The sequence below is a fragment of the Echinops telfairi genome, unplaced genomic scaffold, assembly GCF_000313985.2.
Source record: "Echinops telfairi isolate 266 unplaced genomic scaffold, ASM31398v2 ScPeMD7_7424;HRSCAF=8462, whole genome shotgun sequence".
In the NCBI taxonomy this organism is placed as follows: domain Eukaryota; kingdom Metazoa; phylum Chordata; class Mammalia; order Afrosoricida; family Tenrecidae; genus Echinops; species Echinops telfairi.
The window spans coordinates 79,814,012-79,835,388 of record NW_022111324.1 but is presented as its reverse complement, the minus strand read 5'-3'; the positions used below and the strand labels follow the sequence as shown (position 1 = coordinate 79,835,388).

Genomic DNA, 21,377 nt, shown 5'->3' with positions numbered 1-21,377 from the left:
GCCCAGCGGCTGACTCCTGGCTTTGGAACAATGGGGTGGGGGTGGGGGTGGCGCTCTGCGGCTCCCCCTCGCCTTCCGAGTGTCTGAGCTTGTTGGAGGACAGAGCCACAGTGGATCAGATCCGCTAAGCCCAGGAGGCCCTTTGAGGGGCTGGGAGGCAGGCCAAGGCCAAGTTGCTGTTCACCTTAGAAGACTCCCCCCCATCAAGCCCTTGACTTGCTTTCCCCTCATGATGCAGTCAGAGAGAGAGGAATTCATGACTCCGAGTAGAATAGAAGTGAACATTTAATGCCATCATAGTTTGATTCTTTTAAACACCAGATTCTTGTTCAAACAACATTTTATACCTCATATGCCACAAAAAGTCAGAGATCTTAGCCAGCAAACAATGTCTTCACACTGGAAATGGCACACAGCTTAATGGGATCATGTCGCCCGTTTGTGAGAATGAGAACTGTCTTTTCTGGACGGTTCTCCAAGCAGCCTGCTTATATTTACCGTGATCAAGCCAACAGGCAACATTTATATAGCGACATAAAGGCCCCCCCACAACACCAGCCTGCTTGCAAATAGGCTGTTGGAACCTGCCCAAGTACAGAATGGCTGAATGTCTTGACGGCAACAGTGAACTTGATTAAAACAATGTGGACAGCAAATACGTGTGTGCTAAGAACTTTTTTTTTTCAAATGGCACCATTTTTCATCCAGTTAAACAGTGACTGGAAAGCAACGTCATCCACTACTAGCACGGAATTTTGAAACAAGCTTTTATGGACTTGGTGAGTTCATGGGTTCTGACACAAGAACAGCACTTGGGCAGGCCGGTGGTTTCCAATCATCAATCGGCCCGTTTCTACAGATAAGCATATTTCTATATACATACATACATTGTTCATCATGGAACCAGAGAGCTAGACCAAAGGACCCAGGAAATCACTTAGTACGCATCCTCTTTTTGCAGATTAGAAAACCAAGTTCCAGAGGAGTTAGGTGAACTGCCTAAGACCAGAGGACTGTTGCCCGAACTGGCATTAGGAAGCCGTTTTGGGACCTGGTATACTCTCTCCCAGGCTGCCCACCCTCTGTACAGTGTGTGCATCCCCACCCCTGCACACACACCCAGGAGCACAGGAGGGGTGTGTGCAATTCACACATACACGCCTGGAGCACTGCTATTTAGTGGGAAGAGCAAACCTTGCACATCCCAGTTCTGCTACTTGTGTGCACAGTCACAAATGACTGTGAACTTGACCACTTGTGAACTCTTGACTACGGTTGCTTCTTTGATAAGTGCTTATCCCTTGCTCTCATCGAGCTTTAATTTCTTCAAAGCACTTTTCTTCAATTATACCATTTTTTCTTCATACCATCCCAAAGGGCAGCTGGCATCACCCCTACTTTTCTGATGGGGAATCTGAGGCTCAGCAAGGTTAAGTGACTTGCCCAAGTTTGCATAGCTGGGGAAGAAGCTGGGCCTGGTCCTCGGGGCTCCCTTACTCCTCGCTTAAGGCTTCCCCCCCAGGTTTAGCTGCCTCTTAAATGAGACTACTGCCCCCGGCCCCTCCCTGCCTCTCAGGGGCGCAGTGAGGGGAAACGATGCCTTAAGCAGCATGGGTTGTAAGACTCACTAAAGTGCTTTGTTTTCTCCAGAAATGAAAAACAAACAGGTACTATAGAGATTCAAAGTAAGAAATACTACGTGTTTTCCTAAACCCCTTTAGTAGCACCAGGGATAGGGGGGTTCTTAAGGAAATGTAGACGCCTAGTATTTTCAGCTTACCCCACCCCATTTAGTAGTGACCCATTCGGAAGACGCTGGGCCCTTTGTCCCCAGGCCTGTGCAGTCGCCTTCGCACATACATTATCCTCAAATTCAAAAGGAAGGTATCTTGGCCCCTTTGGGCACTTATTCTATGAACAGCTTAGATCTTGCACTAAGCCCGTACTTTGAGGACTGCACCGTAATCCCTCTTCTCCTGGGTTATTTCTATGTTCCCACCCCTACCCCGTGTCTCCCCAACAGACTTTGAGAGCACGGAGGAAACACAGCCACAGACCAATCCACTGACCAGCCACATCCCAACCACGAGGCAAACAGAAATGATAAGACGCAGGCAACGCTATTAGACATCATGAGATTACAGATCGTGATAGCTTCTTCAAAAATTGAACATGAATGTGCAGGGTGTTCGCTGGCAGTCGAGGGACCCTTAATTTGGATTTTGTTGTTGGAGCTTTCTTTATTTTTTGGTTTTGAAGGTCACCTCTATGTACACAGACACAGATGCAGGCATGCCCATGTTTCAGGAGCCAGCCCACCACAACAGACACTGGGAAGACTAACACCCGAGAGGCCAGCAAGCACCCACACCACTCTTATGCCCAACATGGGACATCATCTCCATTTCTGAGTGGGGTTACCCCAATGCAGACAATGATCAGGGACAGGGAGATAAATTTGTGGGTTTTGGGGGATTCTTTTGGTTTTTTTTTTGAGAAATGACTTTAACGTCAAGCGCATTTTGGGGGTTGGAACTGTTTTTGTGTTTTAAATCTGGAAATAATGAGCAGTTTGTTACAAAGGGTATGTATTTTGTCAGAAAGATTGCTCCATGACATAATTGAATTGAATGTTTACCCACAGATGTTGACAGATTATTTTCTGGGAGAGATGCTGTAATTAAATGGATGTGATCGTTATATTTCTGCCACCTTCCCTAACCCTCAGCCCCAGAGAAAGAACTTAAACTGGCAAGGTGTTCAGTGAGACTGCACCTCTGGCTTTATTTCCGCTGGACCCGAGTACAGGGGGCGGTGCTGGCCTCCGGTGTGGGACTTGCTACCTGGCAGTGAAGCTGGGCCAGGTGACAAGGACAGCAGGTGGGAGCCACAGTGGACTCTGTATCAGCTAGCAGCGAACAGGACTTCAAAGTTGTCCTTTGTACGGCTATGGCTTCAGGGTCCATGCCTGAAAAGTTAGGAAATCTTTGCGTAGATGCTCAGAGAGGGCCAAGAGTCTGGAAGGAAAACACAGTGTGTGCGTTTAGGCACGCTGCCATGTTCAGTCTGGAAGTGAACTCGCTGCTGTTCAGTCTGGAGCCCTGTGTGGAATGAGGAGCGGAGCTACAGTCAGGGCAACATTGCCATCGCGAGGACGCGGGCAGCGATGTTTGCATTGAACACAAAGTGCGCTCCTGGAAGCCTGACCCTCTACCCCAAGAATAACAACCAGGTTTTGAATGTGATTTGATCCCAGTCGGGGAGGCTTACAGCCTAACCAAGCTGACGATGAGCATTAGAATTGGAAGCCCAAAGGAGGCGCTGCCCACAGGGACAGAAGCGGCGTCCCCGTGTAGGCACAACTGCGTGTCTTGCTCCACAGCAGACCCACGCAGCAAACACACTATTGAGTCTGTGTTACTTTGCGAACCACCGTCATGCATGTGTGACTGTAATGGAATCACTGTCACCTTACAGGGACACACTAGGCTTGAGGCTAATTTATGACAAGCCGGGCCTAGCTCCTGTCTGCCAAATTCCCCAAGCCGACTGCCTGGTCTTTTATCCCAGCTTCTAATATTGGGGGGAAACAAACCCAAACAACTGCAGCCTCCTGTGGGGGTCCTTGTATGAGCCCCACCTGTGTCAATATGAGACCAACCTCTGCATTTGCATCCTGAGTCCCCATGTTCCGAATAGCAACGGAGATAAAACAACAGGCAGAGTGCTCTGATTTCAAATCAGGCAGAGATGAAAGGGAGAGGCAGCTTCCCCAGGACTCAGAGGGGACTTCAAGGACAAGTAGATCAAAGGTGGCAGTTGTCAGGTGGGAATTGGACGCCCAGGATAAAGCAAACTACCTCAGCATGAAACACCATCATGAAATACTATCTGGCCTTGCTCCTGGACCGACAGTATCACCATTTGCTTTCTCCTTCTTTTCTTTCCTTTTCCTGGGGGGAAGGGGTGCGTGCTGGCAGCAGTTGGGAGGTTATGGCTGTGGAATCTTAGTTTTGATCTACTCTCAAACTGATCGATTTTGTATTTGGGGGAGATGGTACCTTTCAGACAAGTCGGGGCTTTCATATCTAAACATTAATTGCAAACAAACATTCTCCTGATCTTTTCATTTGTGAATAATGCACTAGAAATTGGCTCCATGGCCTCCTTGGTGAACGAGTGGTTGTACATTGGGCTGCTCACTGCAAGGTCAGCAGTTTGAAACCATTGGCTGCTCCTTGGGGGGGAATGATGGTTTCTACTCCCGTAAAGAGTGATAGTCTTGAAAACCCACCGGGGCTGTTCTACCCTATCCAGTAAAACAAGATCGACTTGAGGGCAATTAATTTGGTTTTTGTCATTCCTCTTTGTCTCTGTGGGCTGTTGTCCAAACCAAAGTGCAATCTGGAACAACCTTACGGTCATTGCACAGAGCATCATTCTTCAGGGGTTGGCCAGGTCTGCTGTGTCTAGGCAGAGCCAGGAACGAACACCTAGCACAGATCCATGGTTTATCCATCTCTGGTAAATGAATACATTGTCAGCTTCCTTAGGCTTAAAGAAAAAGCCAGAATGGACAACATGCACATGGAATTGCTTTCCTAACCCATGGCCCACAGAGTCCCGTGCATTTGCTCTGTAAGGTTGCCTCAGCAGCTTGGGCAGGCAATCTCAGGGAAACAGTTCTTGGTTTCACGCCCCGCTGTGCTAAATGTAAGAAAGGGGGCGTAGGCAGGGGCCTGGCTAGGAAAGAGCCCGGTGGCCGAGGTTTGAAATCTAGGTAGCTCTTCTCACTTGGTTTTCCTCCAGGAAAGGCACCCGTATCCTGGAGCTGATGGCTTAGGGAGGTGAATGCAGCCTGTACCCCAGGGCCAAAGCGAGCACACTGGGTCCGTATCAAGTGAATGAAGTGCCAACAGGACTTGGAATACTCACCCGGGACAGGACAGGCTTTGCGTGAAGTGGCGTATTTCACACTAACAACCAGAAGGGCTGCCCAGGGCTAAACTGAAACCCAAGCTGGCGCCTTTGAGGACCCAGCAGCTTTCACCTACTCACACAAGTGCTGGGAGCCCAGGCTCGGTTCCGCTTCATGGAGATGTCCTCCAGAATGGGCTTCCGTTAAGAAACTGGGATGACACACAACTGAAGTTGGGTGATGCTACAGAGGGGGAAATGGCTAACTCCATGTAACTTATAACTCCCATGCCTTTAACCAGCACATTGGGGCGGATCTCCTGTGAGCCCCTCTGCTTCTGAGCAGACTCATACAGAACGTGCCAATTACGACTTAGGATCCTCGGAGTTGGTGTCTAGTTGACGGGCTGGTCTCAAAACCAGTGAGCAAACAGGGCCAGCTTTGCCCTGTCCTAAGTCCACAGGCTGCTGGGACGAGTGCTCTGAGGCTCAGGAGACATCAGCTCCCCGCTACAGAGTTCGCTGAGCCCTGCTGGGTGCCGAGCTGGCTGAGCTGGGAGTGATGTGTTCACAGGGGCACTGGCAGAACACCTTCTTTGGGGAATTGGTTAGCGGCCACTATCTCGCCTAAAGAGACTCGTGGAGGTCTATAGCATTGGAGGTGAAAACTTGAAGAGGACTATGTGCAAATTGCTGGCTCCCTCAGCATCAAGAAAGCTGGCCCTCTGGGAGAGGGCCCTGAGCTGCCTCTGCCGCCCCACAGCTGTTACCAGGCAAATCCCTTGACCACTCACTTCCTTGGGTTCTATCACTCTGGTGAGTTCACTAATCCCTTAGGGAAATATTGTAGGGAAGGATGAATCTAAATCTGAGAAGGTTCTAAGTCTTGGGAAGCGAAGAACGACATCATGTTTGATAAAGTAGGGGTCAACCAAAACCAGGGCGACTGTCAATGAGATGAGTGGACACAATGGCTACAACAAAGGGCCCAAACATGCCAAGGACCATGGAGATGGCACAGGATGGGGCAATGTCACAGTCTGACATGTGGCCCACACGAGTCGGAGTAAACTGCGCAGAGACGGACAATACAAGAGCTGCGTTCCTGTATTCCTTAACCTCGGCCCTGTGCCTCTCCACAGTCAAGGAGTTGTCGAGAAGGCAGCTTTCTCTGCCTCCAGGTGTCAAGGGTGAGGGCCTTCAGCCTTCTTGGGTAGGAGCTGAACGTCTCGCTCGTCTGCACAACAGGAAAGTGCACTCGCTTTGCAATCTCAAGACCTGATCTTGTCCTCAACTCAAACTGCTTGAGTCTCTTAGCTTAGGTCAGCCCGAGATGATGGTCTCTCCTTGGGGAGGTGGGGGGGAGAGGGGGCTGCTTTCATCAATAGACAAAACTCGAAAATTAAAAAGTATGGCTCTGTGGGAATGGTTCAAGCTTTCAACCAAGAGTCTTTGGGATAGAAATGAACATGAGGAACATCGGGGGCCCTTGCGAGGCCTGGATTGCTGGGGAAAGGATCAGTCCATGTGTCCAGACTTAGCGAGGGAACTGGGAACAGACCATCCTACTGATGAGAGTCACGCAGGGCCCACACCATATGGGTTAGTCTTTCTCTTCTGCTTGCTAGAGCTCATGTGCGCCTGCTCCTCACTCAGTGCTGAGTCTGTCCCTGGCCGTGTGCTGTCTGGGAGGTGGCATCCTGCCTCCCCTGCTGCTCACAACCTCAGGGAACACCCTGGTTTGTGTGATGAAGTCTCCGGGCTCTGCCAAGAGGCCTGACCAGAAGAACCATAGAGGACGGTTAACATTTATTCATATGCAATACTGATTAGGAAATCTCTACAAACACAACATCCTTAGAAACAGTGAGTTAGAAAGAGGATAAAACACCAAGAGGAAACGAGCTATAAATACACTGCAAAAGATGTGTTGGGGGTTCGTTTTCCGTTGTTGCGTCGTTGCTGTTTTCGTCTTGACTAGCACCATCTGTACACAAGACAGTACGAACATAAATGTTTGGGTAATAATAAAGATTTGCAAGGCACTTAATCAGTCATTCTGGGTAACTTTTTTCCTGTTGTTTTCCTTTAGCTTCCACGGCAATCCTACGCCCACCCTCCCCGTCCTCGGAAAGCGAGAAGGGGGAGGTGTCTTTTGCTAACAGTTCTTATGTACAAACAAGGTCTTTAAAGTTCCTCAAAGTGCTTTTTCAGTCTCGTGGGGCTGTGACGTCCCTTGGGCTTCCCATCATTGTCTCCTTCCACGTGTTTGGTGTGTGCACCTGTCCTACAGAACACAAAAGAATCCTCGCCTTCTATTCAACGTCCGCTCCAGACTTGCCACCAACCTTCATCCTCGTTCTAGTGTCTTTGAGTGCTGCCAACCCAGGGTGTGACCGTCTCTGTGAGGGGCTGTGGGCCAGGGGTCCAGCTCTTCTTATCGGCGCCGAGAAGTGATGTCGAAGCAGGTGATCATCATGAGGTGGGCCTTGCAGAAGTTGACACGGTTCTCCAGGCGCTCCGTCACGCACTCGAGCGCTTCCAGGTACTCCAGGGAATCCAGTTCCAAAACGTGCTCCAAGTCAACTGCAAGAGAGGAAGAGACCGGTGGAGACTCCGGGAGCACACGGGGAAGGAAGGAAGGGTGTGGAAACGCTCAGCCTGGGCCACGCTGTCCCTTTCCGGGACGGTCTACCTGAATCCATATTGGCACGGCCTCCTGCCTAGCTCAGCATGAGAAGGAAAGACGATCTCATTTGCTAGTTTTTAACTGTCTTGGCAGGCGTTTTGCTTTAATTATATCTTGAACTCAGCTCGTTGCCATCAAGCTCATGCCCACTCGTAATGACCCTGTAGGACATGGTAGAACTGCCCCTGTGGGTGTCTGAGACCATCACTCTTTGCCAGAGTAGAAAGCCTTGTCTTTATGCTGCGCAGCAGCTGGTGGGTGCCAACTGCCGACCCTTGTTTGCACGAAGCAGCCCCACGTGTTACCACCATGCCACCAGGACTCCTTAAAATTTTGTTGAGACTAGACTGAGGGATGGACTCTCTGGATGGGCTGAATAGTCACCACCCATGGTTGCTAACCTATGGGAAACAGAAGGATTTCTCCCAAGTTGTCTCCCCCAAATATATGCCAAACTTAGCTGCTTGCGAATGACTATACACTTGGAGATCATCAGGAGTAGCCATCAGAGCAAGCAGACACCACTGCTTATCCCACAAGTAGGGCCCACTCCCTTCTGATAAGGATAGTAGTCTTCTGTTCCCTTGTAGGAGACACCAAAGAGGTCAAACCCGCCCAAGGATGACCAAGGTTAGGCTGCCATCATGAATCTAGGGTCCACCCATCTTGTCACATGTATACCCCTAGACCTTCCCATTCCTATGGGCACACCCCTAGCTCATCCCCTTCCTGTTACGCTTATGCCAATCATACATCCCCTTCCTACACATTGTACTATTGTACTGCCTATTGTACTACCCGTTCCTGTGACATGTGGTTACCTGTAATCATGTCCGCCTAATGAGATATAACCCTTGGTTAGCAATAAAGTGGAAGCTCTCCCCAGTCCTCGGCCCCGGGGGCTCTCCTGCTCTCGCGCCTGGAGCTCTCTCCTGCTCTCGTGGCCGGGCTCCCCCCACGAGGACCACCAAGCAGGGCTGAGGTGAGCATGCTATCATGAATTTTTCTGACTCCATTATTTCAATCTCTCCTCTACCTCTCATGCTCTCTACGACTTTACTATAATCTTTACTCATTATCACTGTACAATTGCGCCTCCCGGACTTGTGATGATTTGTGGGGGACTCTTCTCGCCCCACACTAACCAAAAGGTTGAAGGTTTGAGTTGATCCAGAGATGCCTTGGAAGAGAGATCTGGTGACTTACTTCTGAAAATCAGCTATTAAAAACCCCACAGGGCCATTGTGAGTCAGTCACTCTGACGGTGGTTATACTGAGGACGAATGCGTCCTCATGGCACAGTGGCTACATGCGTGCCTGCTCACTGGAAAGTTGGTAGTTCAAACCCAGCTTCTCCATGGTAGAAAGCTGTAGCAGTCTACTTCCATAAAGATTATAACCTTGTGGTATTATCCTCTGGGGCATGTCTACTCTGATTTATACATTCTATTCTGGTTTATGGGTTGGAATTAGCTCCATGGAAAGGTTTTTTTTAAACTTATTTGTTTATACTGGGAGATAAGGTAATGTCCTAACACCATCTACCTCCACCCATCTCCCCCATAGAATCTGAGAATGAGTCTACCTGTATCATTATTTTGCATTTAGTATAAATAAATAAAACTTTAAGCTGGGTGGGGGGAAAGCCCTTCCTTTATGTAATCTGACTTCAGTGACATTTATACCTTTGTTTGTGTGGCATGGTGGGTTACTAATAGGCTTCATAGGCTTTCTACTCCCATAAAGACATACAGCCTCAGAAACCCTCAGGGGAAGTTCTTCTCTGACCTATAGGGTGTTATGAGTCAGAATCAATTGGCTGACTGTGGGTTCTATGTACATGAGTTCACGCCTGTTTGTAAGTGCCTCTCTAAGCAGGTTGAGAAATGTCACCCTGTCGCTTGGTACTTCTTTTTTTTTTTAATCGTTTTATCGGGGCTCATACAACTCTTATCACAATCCATACATACATCAATTGTGTAAAGCACATTTGTACATTCATTGCCCTCATCATTCTCAAAACATTTGCTCTCCACTTAAGCCCCCAGCATTAGGTCCTCATTTTTCCCCTCCCTCCCCGCTTCCCCCTCCTTCAGGAACCCTTGATACTTTATAAATTATTATTTTGTCATATCTTTCCCTGTCCGACGTCTCCGTTCACCCACTTTTCTGTTGTCTGTCCCCCAGGAAGGGGTCACATATAGTTCCTTATAATAGGTTCCCTCTCTTGGTACTTCTTAATGCAATTTCACATTTGAGAAATTTGATAACGATAATGAAATCCAAACTTATAATTAGGGCTCCTTACACCGAGCTTTAGGACCCAGAGAGGCACCCGAATGTTCAGGCCTTGGGGGCACAAATGGCTATGTAGTGGGCTACTAGCCAGAAGAGTGAGTGTGGAGTCCAGCCGAAAGCACTTGGAACAGAGGCCTGGTGCTGCACCCTGCAGAGCGCGGTTCCCTGTGACCCGCGCGTGGCCACCACGAGTGGGAATGGACCCAAGGGGCCCTTTTGTTTTCTCATTCAGAAGACAAGGTAGGGTTTGAGGCTCAGGGGCCTTGCTGCACATTCAGACTCACTGAGAGCCAAAGATCCTGCTTCCTTCCATTCCTCGAAAGCCGGCTTCTGGGCCAGCCGCTCCTGATCGGAGTCTCTGACACGGCCCAGTGGTGCCTGAGTAGAGGGGTGCGGCAGTACAGGGTGGGCTTTGAGGTGGGTGGGCATGGGCCTGGGTCCACAGAGGAGCCTTGCCCTTGCTTGGCTTTCACCTCATCTGTTTCCTTATCTGTAAAATCCTTACCCTGCCCACCTGGAAGAGTCACTGAGCAGAATAAAATACAAAGGACGGGTGTGAATACGTTTGAAATCTGTCACGTGCTACAGAATCATGAGAGATTGTCATCAGACACAACTTCGTTTCACAGACGACCGACTTAACAGAGATTTGGAGAAGGCCTGGGCCTGGGCCAGTGACAAAGCTAGTAAGGACTCGGGTTGGGGATGCAACCCTGGGTTCCCAAGAACCTGTCTAAGATCTGAAACAAAAACCCAGAGCCACATCAGTCTATATTGCTATGCCATCTCTCAAGGGGTTGATCAGAATTCCAAAGTGGGAGACTCCGGTACACGTGTCTCTAAGCCGAATCCTGGGCCTGCTGCAGCCCCGCCCCAGGGAATAGTCAGCGTGCAGCCGCATTGATTTTCTCACTCCGGTCTTCAAGAAACAATCTGTATTTCCCTTTCATCTAGCCTTCTGCGTCTCCCCTTTCTCTGGATAAAAACATCACTGATGTCTGGCATGTTCAAAGAGTAAAGCGCTCAGCTGCCCAGTGAAAGGGCTGCCATTTGAACCCACAGTGGCTCCATGGCAGCCACCTTCCCCAGAAAGCAGCCTCAGGGACCCTGCGGGCCAATCCCACTCCAGCCCACAGGGTAGCTGTGCATCAGAATTGACTTGAGGCTGTGGGCACAAAGGGCAGAAGGCAAAAACAAGTTTTCTGGAAGCTTCCAAACACCCATGCAGCGCGGTTTATCGTGGCTGGGAACACATGCGACTTTGTAAGACCGTTTTCAAGCCTGGTGGGCACACACACCTTTCGAATCCTAAAATTCTGACGAGAGGCGTGAGGACGAAGGGGAGCTGACTGACTGGATCTTGGGGTGCCGGGGTCTTCACGACAATGGAAAGGGTTCTGGCACAGGAGAGAAAAAGCGCTATGCCTGCGTGTGTAAGTGGTCGGGTTAAAAGAAAGCAGGAACAAAGACAGAAGCTGGTTCTGAGTCATGGTGACCGTGTGCGTGTCAGAGCGGGTTGATTTGTCAGCAGTGGATCACCAGGCCTTATTCCAAGACACCTCTGAGGGTGGATTTAGCCCACTTGGTTCGTGGCTGAGGCACCCAGGGACTGACTCCACGTGGGAGCGAGGCAGTGCTCCTGAATGCCTTCCGTCTTGTCAGTCCCTTAGGGACTCCGAGGCATGCCCCCTGGAACCAAAGAGATCCTGTCTGGGTCCTAATTTCTAATGAAGGACCAAACTCCGCGCAAGGTGCAAGCAGATGCGAGGGAAGCACTTCCTGTTGGGAACTTCTATTTTCTTGTGCTCTGGGGTGATAGCAATGATGATGACAGCCCGGTGGTGCGCTTGCATCCCATGCCAGCAGCGTGGGTCACGCTAGACCAGGAATAAGCTACTGTCCCTTCACAACAGCTCCATGAAGCACGCGCCGTTGCACTGCCCACGTGACATGTAAGGGAATCAAAGAGCAGAGAGGTCAAGCCGAGGTCCCAAAGTCAGTAAGTAGGAAAGCCGCAGACCAAATCAGGTCTGCATGACTGTGGTCACGACCACCAAACACTGTCACTCAGACTACAGAGTGAGCCACAGCTCCGAGACAATGCCCTGTCCTCACAGGACACCCCTTAGCCTTCCCCACAAACCAGCGAGGTGCCTGGCTGAGAAGTTCCGACCCATTCTTACAGACAAGAGTGCCCTGGGAAGCAGACGGTGCTAAGGGGCACCGCACCCATCCTGCCATATTCTCCTTGACCTAGTCTGATGTCATCAGCATTCGTAACATGTTCACTGCGCGGAGATAAATGTTAGAGCCCTGGCGGTATAAGTGATTACACATTGGGCTGCTAGCTGCAAGGTCAGCGGTTCGAAACCTCCAGTTGCTCCTTGGGAGAAAGATGGGGCTTTCTAATCCCATAGAGTTAAAGGCTCAGAAACCCACAGGTACAGTTCTACTCTGTCCTATAGGGTCACTGTGAGTTGGCATTGACTTGATGGCATGAACTTAGCTTGGGTTTGGAAACACACACACACACACACACACATATGTATATGTATGCATATGTGTGTGTATATCAAAACACTTGCATTTTAATATGTACAATTCAGTGTCACTAATTGCATTCACTATCATGTATACCATCACCACTATCTGTTTTGAAAAGAGTTTCATCACCCAAAACACAAGCCCCCTGTTTTTCAAAGCAGCTTCTTTTGGAGCTGACCCAGTTAAAATTGGCGGTACTTCATCCTGGAAGTTTTGGGGGTGCTAAAAGTTTTCGACATTTTGAGTTGAATGGGTATAAACATTTGTCAAAATGCATCTAACTTAAGGTGACCAGATGTCCCGCTTTTGGGGGGACAGTCCCGATTTTTGGCATTTTAAAAAAGTCCCGATTTTTGGAAAGAATGCACGACAAGCTAGGGAATGGTCTAATTGGTCCCTATAGACCAAATTTTTAATCAAGAACACCCCCCCCATCAATGGTGTCCCGCTTTAAATCTGATCACCTTAATCTAACTGTACACTTAAAAGGAATGCATTTTGCTGTATGCATGGTGTGCCTCAATCATGTTCATTAGAAGATAAGCGTGAAATGCCAGCTTCTCTGGAATGCAAACCCCAGCTTCCACACGTTCCTCGTAGCATGTTCTTCCCACCCACCACCGGCCAGCCTGTGGCTGGGGGCCGACAGGAGGGGGCAAGGGGCAGCACTGAGGGAAGGGAGGCCGAGCAAGGCTGGTGGGGCTGGAGGGACGAGCTGGGGTCTGCAGGAGAGGAGGGCGAGCAGAGGGGACCCTTAATGACAGTAAGATATTTTATTCCCCAGTTCTTCCAGAACTGGTGCCCATGCCAATGTTATATTTGGGGCAAGATTTGAGCTCTAGTTTGTGATAAATGGCATGGTTAGGAACAAATAAATAAGACACAACTGACTCTGTACAGAGAGCAAAATTGCCCCGAATTGTTATTCGATAGTTACTGTCATCTTGAGTGGACTATTAAATGAAAGTAACAATGTGAAAAACAAAAAAAATAAGTTATTTTTTCCACTCAAAATGTTTTTCTTGCTGTCTACGACACTCCACCCTTCCTAAAGCTCTGTCCATTCTGGCCTATTTCATGCGAGCTGGGCAGGAGGTCTATAGACAAGGAGCCGTCCAATTTACGTTGGACAGATCTGCAGTCACGTGCGGGGGAGGATCTGCTTCTCAGATGTTTTGGCCTGGGCTGTTCCTCATCCCTCACTGTGTCCCCAGCCCACAGTAGAAGCGGGCTGCAACTCCCTGCCACTCTCCTTTCGATGGGCATGGCACACCCTCAGCTTCAGCAACGGCCTAACGCTGGCCCTGAGGACTGGCCGTCTGCTTAGCTGGGGACCACGTTAGTCACACGGTGGCGATTCGCTGCGTCTTACATTCACTCAGCCATTTGTTGGGATCCAGCATCAGATACTGCTTGGTCATCTCCAGCTCCTTCATCAGCCACTCATACTTGGCCCGGACCTCGGCGATCCTCTGCTGGCGATGCTCCAGGATTTTCAGCTTTGCGTTGAAGCACGCGACCTCCTAGAGCCCAGGCAGTGGGGAGAGAGGAGACAGGGGCCATCAGCTCAAACGTAGTAAGCACAACCTCGTCAGGAAAGAAGTGCCCACGAACCGTAAGCGGACAAGAGGCAGGTGGGGGAAGTTTGGAGCGCACCCAAGGATCTCAGTTGAATTTCTGCCGCGCCACAGGCATGGGGCAAGCCTGTGTTGCAAGCAGGACCATGCCCTTCAGCCTCGGGTATGAAGCCTTAAGATACACAGCCAGAAAATCCCCAAGACCACCAGCGCCCCAGCCTCTAATCCTTTAAGGAAGACACTCCGCATAGCAAAACGGGGGTCTGAGGGCCAGGCCTCCTTCTGGAGGGAGCCGCTGCTTCCCACCCACATGAGAATCCTGGTGGGGCGTCCCATCCCTCTGAGGCTGAGCCCCCTTCCTGAGCTGCCCCGGGGCCCCATGGGGTTGCTGCCACTTGGTGGGGACTGGTGGTCTCACCTTGCCGCTGCCCCCTCGCCGCCGCTGCAGCCGCTCCACGTCGTCGATTTCATAGACTTTAATCTCGAAAGGTTCCCCGAGGCCCCTCTGGCTGCTCCGCAGGGGGCCATCCACCCAGCGGACCCCGGAGCTATTGGTGGGCTTTCTGCCCGGGGAGGATGTGTCCAGGGAGAGCGCTGGGAGGAGCCGTCGTCTTTGTGAGCCTACGTGGGGGTGTGGGGGGAGGCAGGGGGAAGACCAGAGTTCAGTTCTTGAATTCCAACCTTGCTGAAAGGGCGGTGCTGAGACCAGCACCCTGGGCTGGAATAGTTCCAATCCCTGGCCACCCTCCTGGACGATGAATCCCTCGGAACGCGCACTCAATCTGGACTCCCAAAGCTCAGGAAAACCTTTACAATCCCTTTACCACCACCTCCCAGGTTCCACCTGGACCCACACGAACAATCCATGACTAGATGGTTCCTTGGGATTTTCTGTCCCCCATAGAAAAACGTCTTTCTACTAATATACACATAGTAGCTCATTTAATCCTCACCGAAGAGAAAACTGGGGTATAAGGAATGTAAGTAACTTGCCGAAACCCCTAAACACCAAACCCATTGCCACAAGTTGATTCTGATTCATAGCGACCGTGTGCAGGGTTTCGGGGGCTGTACCTCTTCACCTGAGCAGAGAGGCTGGTGGGTTTGAACCACCGACCTTGTGGTTACCAGGCCAATGCACCACCAGAGGTCCTTCATTTGTCCAAGGTCTCAGTATTTTCTTCTTAATACAAAATCAGGCAATGATAATTCTTCCCAAAGGGTGTGCTACTAACACCTGACACATAGTTGGTGTTTGTTTAACACAAAGGTGTTTGGGGGGGAGCTTGTGATCTGCCTGGGGAGGTAACAGTGAAACCACGCTGCTTGCTGGCCTCAGGAACAGGTCTCTGTGGGTTTTATAAGCAGCCTTGCCTGGAGGACCAGCAGAGGCAGGCGTCCCATTGCCCCAAACAGCACCTCAGCAAGGCTGAGGAAGCCAAGGTGTGGCTCTGGTCTGCTGCGCACAGGGCCTCCACGGTCACCTGAGTCTGAAAGGAACTGGCCTTTGGCTTTGGGAAACCATCACGTTTTTGTACCATGTGTACCAGTGGGTGGGTATGGTGTCTCTCTAGCACCTGGATCTGTAGAGGGGCAGCCGCCCCCGAAAAAACCAAGCCTGCTGCCACTGAGTCGCTCCTGACTCAGCGGGATGCCATGTGTACCAGCGTCAGGCTGCCCACAGGTGTCCCTGGCAGTCATCTTGGCAGAACCAGGCGGTCAGTCACCAAATACCAAAGCACTGCTGGATGGGTTCGAGTCACCCACTGTACATGTCACCCAGGGACCTTCAGAAGGGCAGCACATGCTGGGCCTCGATGCCATCTCACATAGATGTCAGGCTGGGTCTGTGCTCTGTCCAGAGACACTCCCACCGGGGAGTTTGCTTCCACAGGGAAAAGGCGTTCAAGAGGCTTGCTTTCTCGCGGGAAGGAAGGTGCTGGGAAATGGGCTAGAATTCCAACGAGTGATCTGGAAGCTCACTGGAACCCACCCTGAACTGATATCCGACCAACTCCTTAGTTTGACTAAACACAAATCAAAACCAAACCCACTGCCAATGAGTATATTCCAAGTCATACCAAGACTAAACCTTCATGTGCAAACAGCTTCATTTGCTCCTTCAAGGAGAGGCCAGTGGGTTTTTGAACCACCAACCTTGTGGTTACCAGCCTAGCTAATCTCATGAAACCAAACCAATCTCGCAACCATTAAGTTGATGCCGACTCACAATGACCTATAGGACAAGGTGGAACTGCCCCTGTGGGTTTCCAAGTCCGGGACTCTTTATGGAAGTAGAAAACCCCATCTTTCTTGTGAGGAGAGCCGGGTGGTTTTGAACCATTAACTTTGTGGTTAGCAGCCCAACTCGTAACCACATCACAACCCCCAAACAGGTGGCATATACCAGAATCCTTCCCCAGGAGTACTTTAGTTTTGGGGCCTTCTATGCTTTTAAACAGCTCCATCTCAAGTAGGATTGGAAGGAGAGTAGCAGGGAGAAGGAGCGAGCTTGCATCTCTGAGAACCCCAAGCACAGTGGTTCTCAACCTTGCTCATGCCGAGACCCTTTAATGGAGTTCCTCATTTGTGGTGACCCCCCCCCAACCATAAAATTATCTTCATTGCTACTTCATCACTGTCATTTTGCTACTGTTATGAATCGGGCGACCCCTGTGAAAGGGTCATTTGACCCCCCATAGAGGTCGCGACCCACAGGTTGAGAACGGCTGCGCTATAGCAAGTCTGAAGAGCAGGATGGTCGCCTGTGCTTCTTAATGGTGTCACGTGGCCAGAAGCACCAACCCTTAGAAACAGCGCACGCCGGCACAGCTTCCCTCGTAGGAGCAGTGGTTCAGGCGGAATGCTAAAGATCTTGGAGGGGTAAATGCCCTCTCCTCGCCAGTCTTCCCTCCCTCCTCCTGTCCTCCCTCCTCAGGGTTCACTTCTGAGGCAGCAGGACCTACTTGGCTTGGTGTATTAGTCTGGGTACTTTAGAGAAACAAGTCCACAGAAACTCATGTAGAAGAGAGAGTTTTATATAAAGGTTAAGTGCACAGCAAGAAAACACCCCAACCCAGTGCTGCCCAAGCCCACAAGTCCAACATTAACCCATATGTCCGACGCCAATCCACAAAGTCCTCCTCCATCTCACAAAACAGATGCAATGATGCCAACTGCAAGAGGAAAGCCGAATCAGTGAATGTATAAGCATCTCAGCACTGGCAGCGATCTCCACACGGCTGCTCCAGCCCCCAGGGCTGCATCAGGGGAGGTCCATGCGGCTTCTCCTCGGGGATGTCTTGCAGTAAGTAAGCCTTGCCAACCGAAGCAGGAAACTGGCTAAGGCAGCTGCACCCTGGTCTGACCATCAGAGAGGAAGAGACCCGAGAACCAGAAAGGCGAGGTTCACTGAGCCATGTATCTCTCCACCCTTCAATTAACCCCACGTGTTGGCACAATAAACTAACTACCTCACCTGCTAACTATTCTAGGGGGGGAAAAAAAGAGATCATACCTTTTCCAACTTCAAAAGTACCAGTGACTGCTAAACAAAGCTTATCACAACCTCAGACAGAAAAAGAGCCATACTCCTTAGGGACAGGGACCAGGGGACTGAGAGCCAGGGGTACCTTTTCATGAACTATTCTAGGGAATTTAAAGAGTGGGAAAAGCCACTCACTGCCCCTGCAAGTTGCAAGTGGAGCAGGGCACTCACTCAAGGGCTTCTGGGAAACGAGCGATTCTAAGCTCCGATCCAGTCTTCTCTACAAAAGCACTGTGCATTCTGAATTCCCGTGGTTTCATCATCAAATCTTGCTTTTCAGAGCTCAGCTCTTCATCTGGTCTCCCTACTACACACAGAGAGAAGCACACCGAACAACAAGGATTTTTCGATGAAGTATAAATAGACACTCATGGAGACAAGCAAACACCATCTCCTTTGTGTCCGCAGCATTTCCAAGGGAAACGAACCAGACAGCAGATGGTGTGTCTGTTTTTAAAATCCGTCTGATCCGGCTAGTTCACTTGGAGCACACCACTGCACCCCGGTGACAGCCTCTGTAAAATGGGATTCTGTCTCCGCAAGAAGAGTAAGGACGAGCATGCGTGAGCGAGCACGGTCTGTTCTGGCAGACACAAGAGAGCTCTAGCCCTCTAAGATGCAATGGGAGGATCTGATGGTTTGATTCCAGGTAGGTACCCTTGGGCAACTCAGACCATTCTTAGGATCTGCCTGTATGAGCAATGGGGTAGCACCGAGGAGAGGCATGGCGTATTAATGATCTTTTGTCATGCAACAAATTACTCCCAAACCTAGCAGCACAAAGCAGCAGATATTTACCCTCACACGCTTTCCTGAGGGCCAGCAATCTGGGGAGCACCCAAGCCGTGGTTCGGGCGCAGGCTCACTCCCAGGGTTGCAATCAAACTGCGGGGGGCAGCTGATGCCTCTACTTTCAGGAGTATTGTGACCTGAAGGATTATCGCTGGTGCCCTCCCACCACTTGGAGGCATCCCATCGTTACCACAGGGCCTGCGGCTGGGCCTCCGTTGTAAATCAAGCTTCCCTATCATCTGCAATATAGTGGGTTAGGCGTTAGGCGATTAACGTCAAGATCAGTAGTTCAAAACCACCAGCCACTCGTCGAGAGGGAAAACAATGAGGCTTTCCACTCCTGTGAAGAGTTACAGTCTTAAAAACTCACAGGGGCAGTCCCACCCTGTTCTATAATCCTACAGAACCATGAGTTAGCATTGACCCAATGGCAGCGTGTGAATATCGTCCATAGGCCTCACTATCTGTACCTCACAAGCTGATGCCATTCCACGCACAAAGGCTCCCAGCTTTCCGTTGAACTGCTCTCTGCTGGGGACCACCACCTGCCAGACAGTGATGGAACCAAGCAGCATCAGCCGGGAAGAAGCGACAGTGGTGGCAGCAAACGTCCTGGTAGGAGCTAGGTGGTGGGGTTGGGGCCTGCTGGGCCCTGCCATCTGGCTGGGATTATGCATCCTGAATGAGCTTCCTCCGGTAGCCAGAGGGTCAGCACCCCTTCTTCCAAGCCATTCCCTCACCGTCAGCCCGCACTCAGTCCAAACATGTGTAAGTCAAGTGCACAAAGAACATCTGCGCTGGGAATGGTCCATGCAACTTTGCGCCATGAAATGGCCAGATCTGACCCGAGAACGTCAAGCCAGTATTTAAATGAAATTTAAAGCCAGGCACCCTACCCCTGCACAGAGCTGAGACTATTTTCCTCCCCAACACGCCCCCGCCCCCCAACTGACTCCCAGGATAGCACAGTTTATTTCCCTCTCTACTTGGCTGCCCTGAGGCCCCAGGTGAGCAGTGTGCTACTGGGACATCCATTTGGAACACCACGAGCCCAGGCAGAAGGGCACACGCGGGGACCCAGTGCTGGCATCGGAGTCAAATGTCAGCAAGGCGGGGCTCTCAGAATACGGGCCACACTACACTCCTGGGAAACACACCTCTGTCCCTCAAAAGTCACTGCCTCCAGCTTCTCTCTCCACCCCGGCTATCTTCATTCTGACTCAAGACTCATGCTCCATGAAGAAGGCGAATAAGAGTGTAGGGTGTTGATGGTGCATGGAATGTTAGACAGCAGAGGTGTCTGTGAGGAGAGAGCGAGAAGGAAGGAGGTCAAGAAACGCAGTGGTCACTGGCTTCATGAGAACAGGAGGAAGTTGCTTTCCCGGCAGATTTAAGGAGCAAGAGAGACATACCTTTTCTAACAGAAGGAGACTCCATGGGACCCCAGATGAATGACGCCGGTGGCATTACTGCCTCTTGTATTTTATTTATTTATGAGTATTTTATATTCTTTATTATTGCAATATTTCCAATTTTTATTTTAATTAAAAGATCCTTTTATTGGAGGCTCTTACAGCTCTTATAACAATCCACACATCATTTGTATCAAGCATATTGGTACATATGTTGCCATCATTATTTTCTAAACATTTACTTTCTATTGAGCCCTTGATATCGGCTCCTCTTTGTTTCCTTCCAACCCCCTACCCCCTTGTGACCCCTTGATGAATTATAAATTAGTATTATTTTCCAAATCTTACACTGATCACTGTCTCCCTTCCCCCATGGTTTCTGTGGTTCAGCCCCCATGCCTGGGGGGGTGGTGGTGTGCGGGTTGTAGCTATGTGCTGACCATTGCAATCAGTTCCCTCTTCCTTCCCTCCTCGCCCCACCTTTCTCTTACCCTTTTAGTATCGCTATTCCCCTTCCTGTTCCTGGATTCCGTGTGTCGTGAGCTCTTCTCTCCTGTGTACCTGTGCACATGCCAGCAGTGAAAGGCAGCACTGGGGTCATGATAGTGGGGGGGTTAGGAAGCTTCTAGGAACCAGAGGGATAATGTGTGTTTTATCGGTGCCATACTGCACCCTGGTTGACTCGTCCCTTCTCTGTGACCCGCCCCCCCCATGGGGGGATGTCCCATTGTCTGTTGTACTTTATGTACCATTGTTGTACTTTAATGGACCGAGTACAACATTCCTAAACAGATCAGAAAAGAGTAGGGCCCTACAGATACAGGTCTCCATAGAAAACCAGTTCCTTCTCCCTTCCGCCCCTGCCCAGTGACACCTCCGCCCACCCCCTCTCAGTTGGGCTCCATGAACCTTCCTTGGTGTTCTAGGGAGTCAATTCCTGGCCCCCTCCACCCCAAGCCTCATTTAAATATATTCAACAAAGTTCACGCATTCAGGACCTTCTCCTATCTGCCTCTAGGTTAATGCTCTTGGAAACACCTTGGAGATCTTCAGTCGGCCAGCAACCAGCTTGCCTCCCTCCCTGTCTTCATTGCGCCGGGGACCACTGGGCTGCTTGAACTCACCAAAAGGAATGAATCAGAGAGGCAAATGCCCAGCCCAGCGTTTGGGAGCAATACTGAGTCCCAGGTACAGGCACAGGCTCCAGGAGCGAAGCCCGATGCTCTGGGCGCTCCACCCAGCATGCCCAGCAAAGAAGCATCTTCCCGAGAGGCCTGCTCAGGAAGAACCCCAGCCCCTCCCCTGCGAAACCTCTTTGATTTCTCCTGCCCTCTTCCGTGCCTTGGCAGCCTGAAGCCGTGCTGTGTGAGGCAGCCCATGGGACTTCCAATCTCAAGGTAGGCTGGGGGGTGTTTTCTCCAGGAGGATGACCAAAGGGTGTTCGAGTAGTCAGACACAGAATCACACCCCATCTGCGCGTGTGTGGGGGAGGGCCATACGTAAGGGGTGCCTGGGGGATAGCTTGCACGTGAGGGTTGAACACTCCCAGTGTTTAGATAACTAATAACTAGAGATGTTCAATCTCAGCAAAGGGATCACAG

General features: G+C 50.5%; 1 protein-coding gene across 1 annotated transcript in view; it reads right to left on the bottom strand.

The window, feature by feature from the left end:
- Nucleotides 1-267: 267 nt before the first annotated feature.
- Nucleotides 268-21,377, bottom strand: part of LOC101658537 (kinesin-like protein KIF26B) — a 100,679-nt gene continuing 79,569 nt past the window's right edge. The window contains exons 8-10 of the mRNA XM_030887824.2: nucleotides 14,444-14,646; nucleotides 13,821-13,971; nucleotides 268-7,503 (exon numbers count right to left, since the gene is read on the bottom strand). Of these exons, the coding sequence (XP_030743684.2) occupies nucleotides 7,355-7,503; nucleotides 13,821-13,971; nucleotides 14,444-14,646 (503 nt within the window). The 3' untranslated portion in view covers nucleotides 268-7,354. The remainder of the gene's footprint in view (nucleotides 7,504-13,820; nucleotides 13,972-14,443; nucleotides 14,647-21,377) is intronic.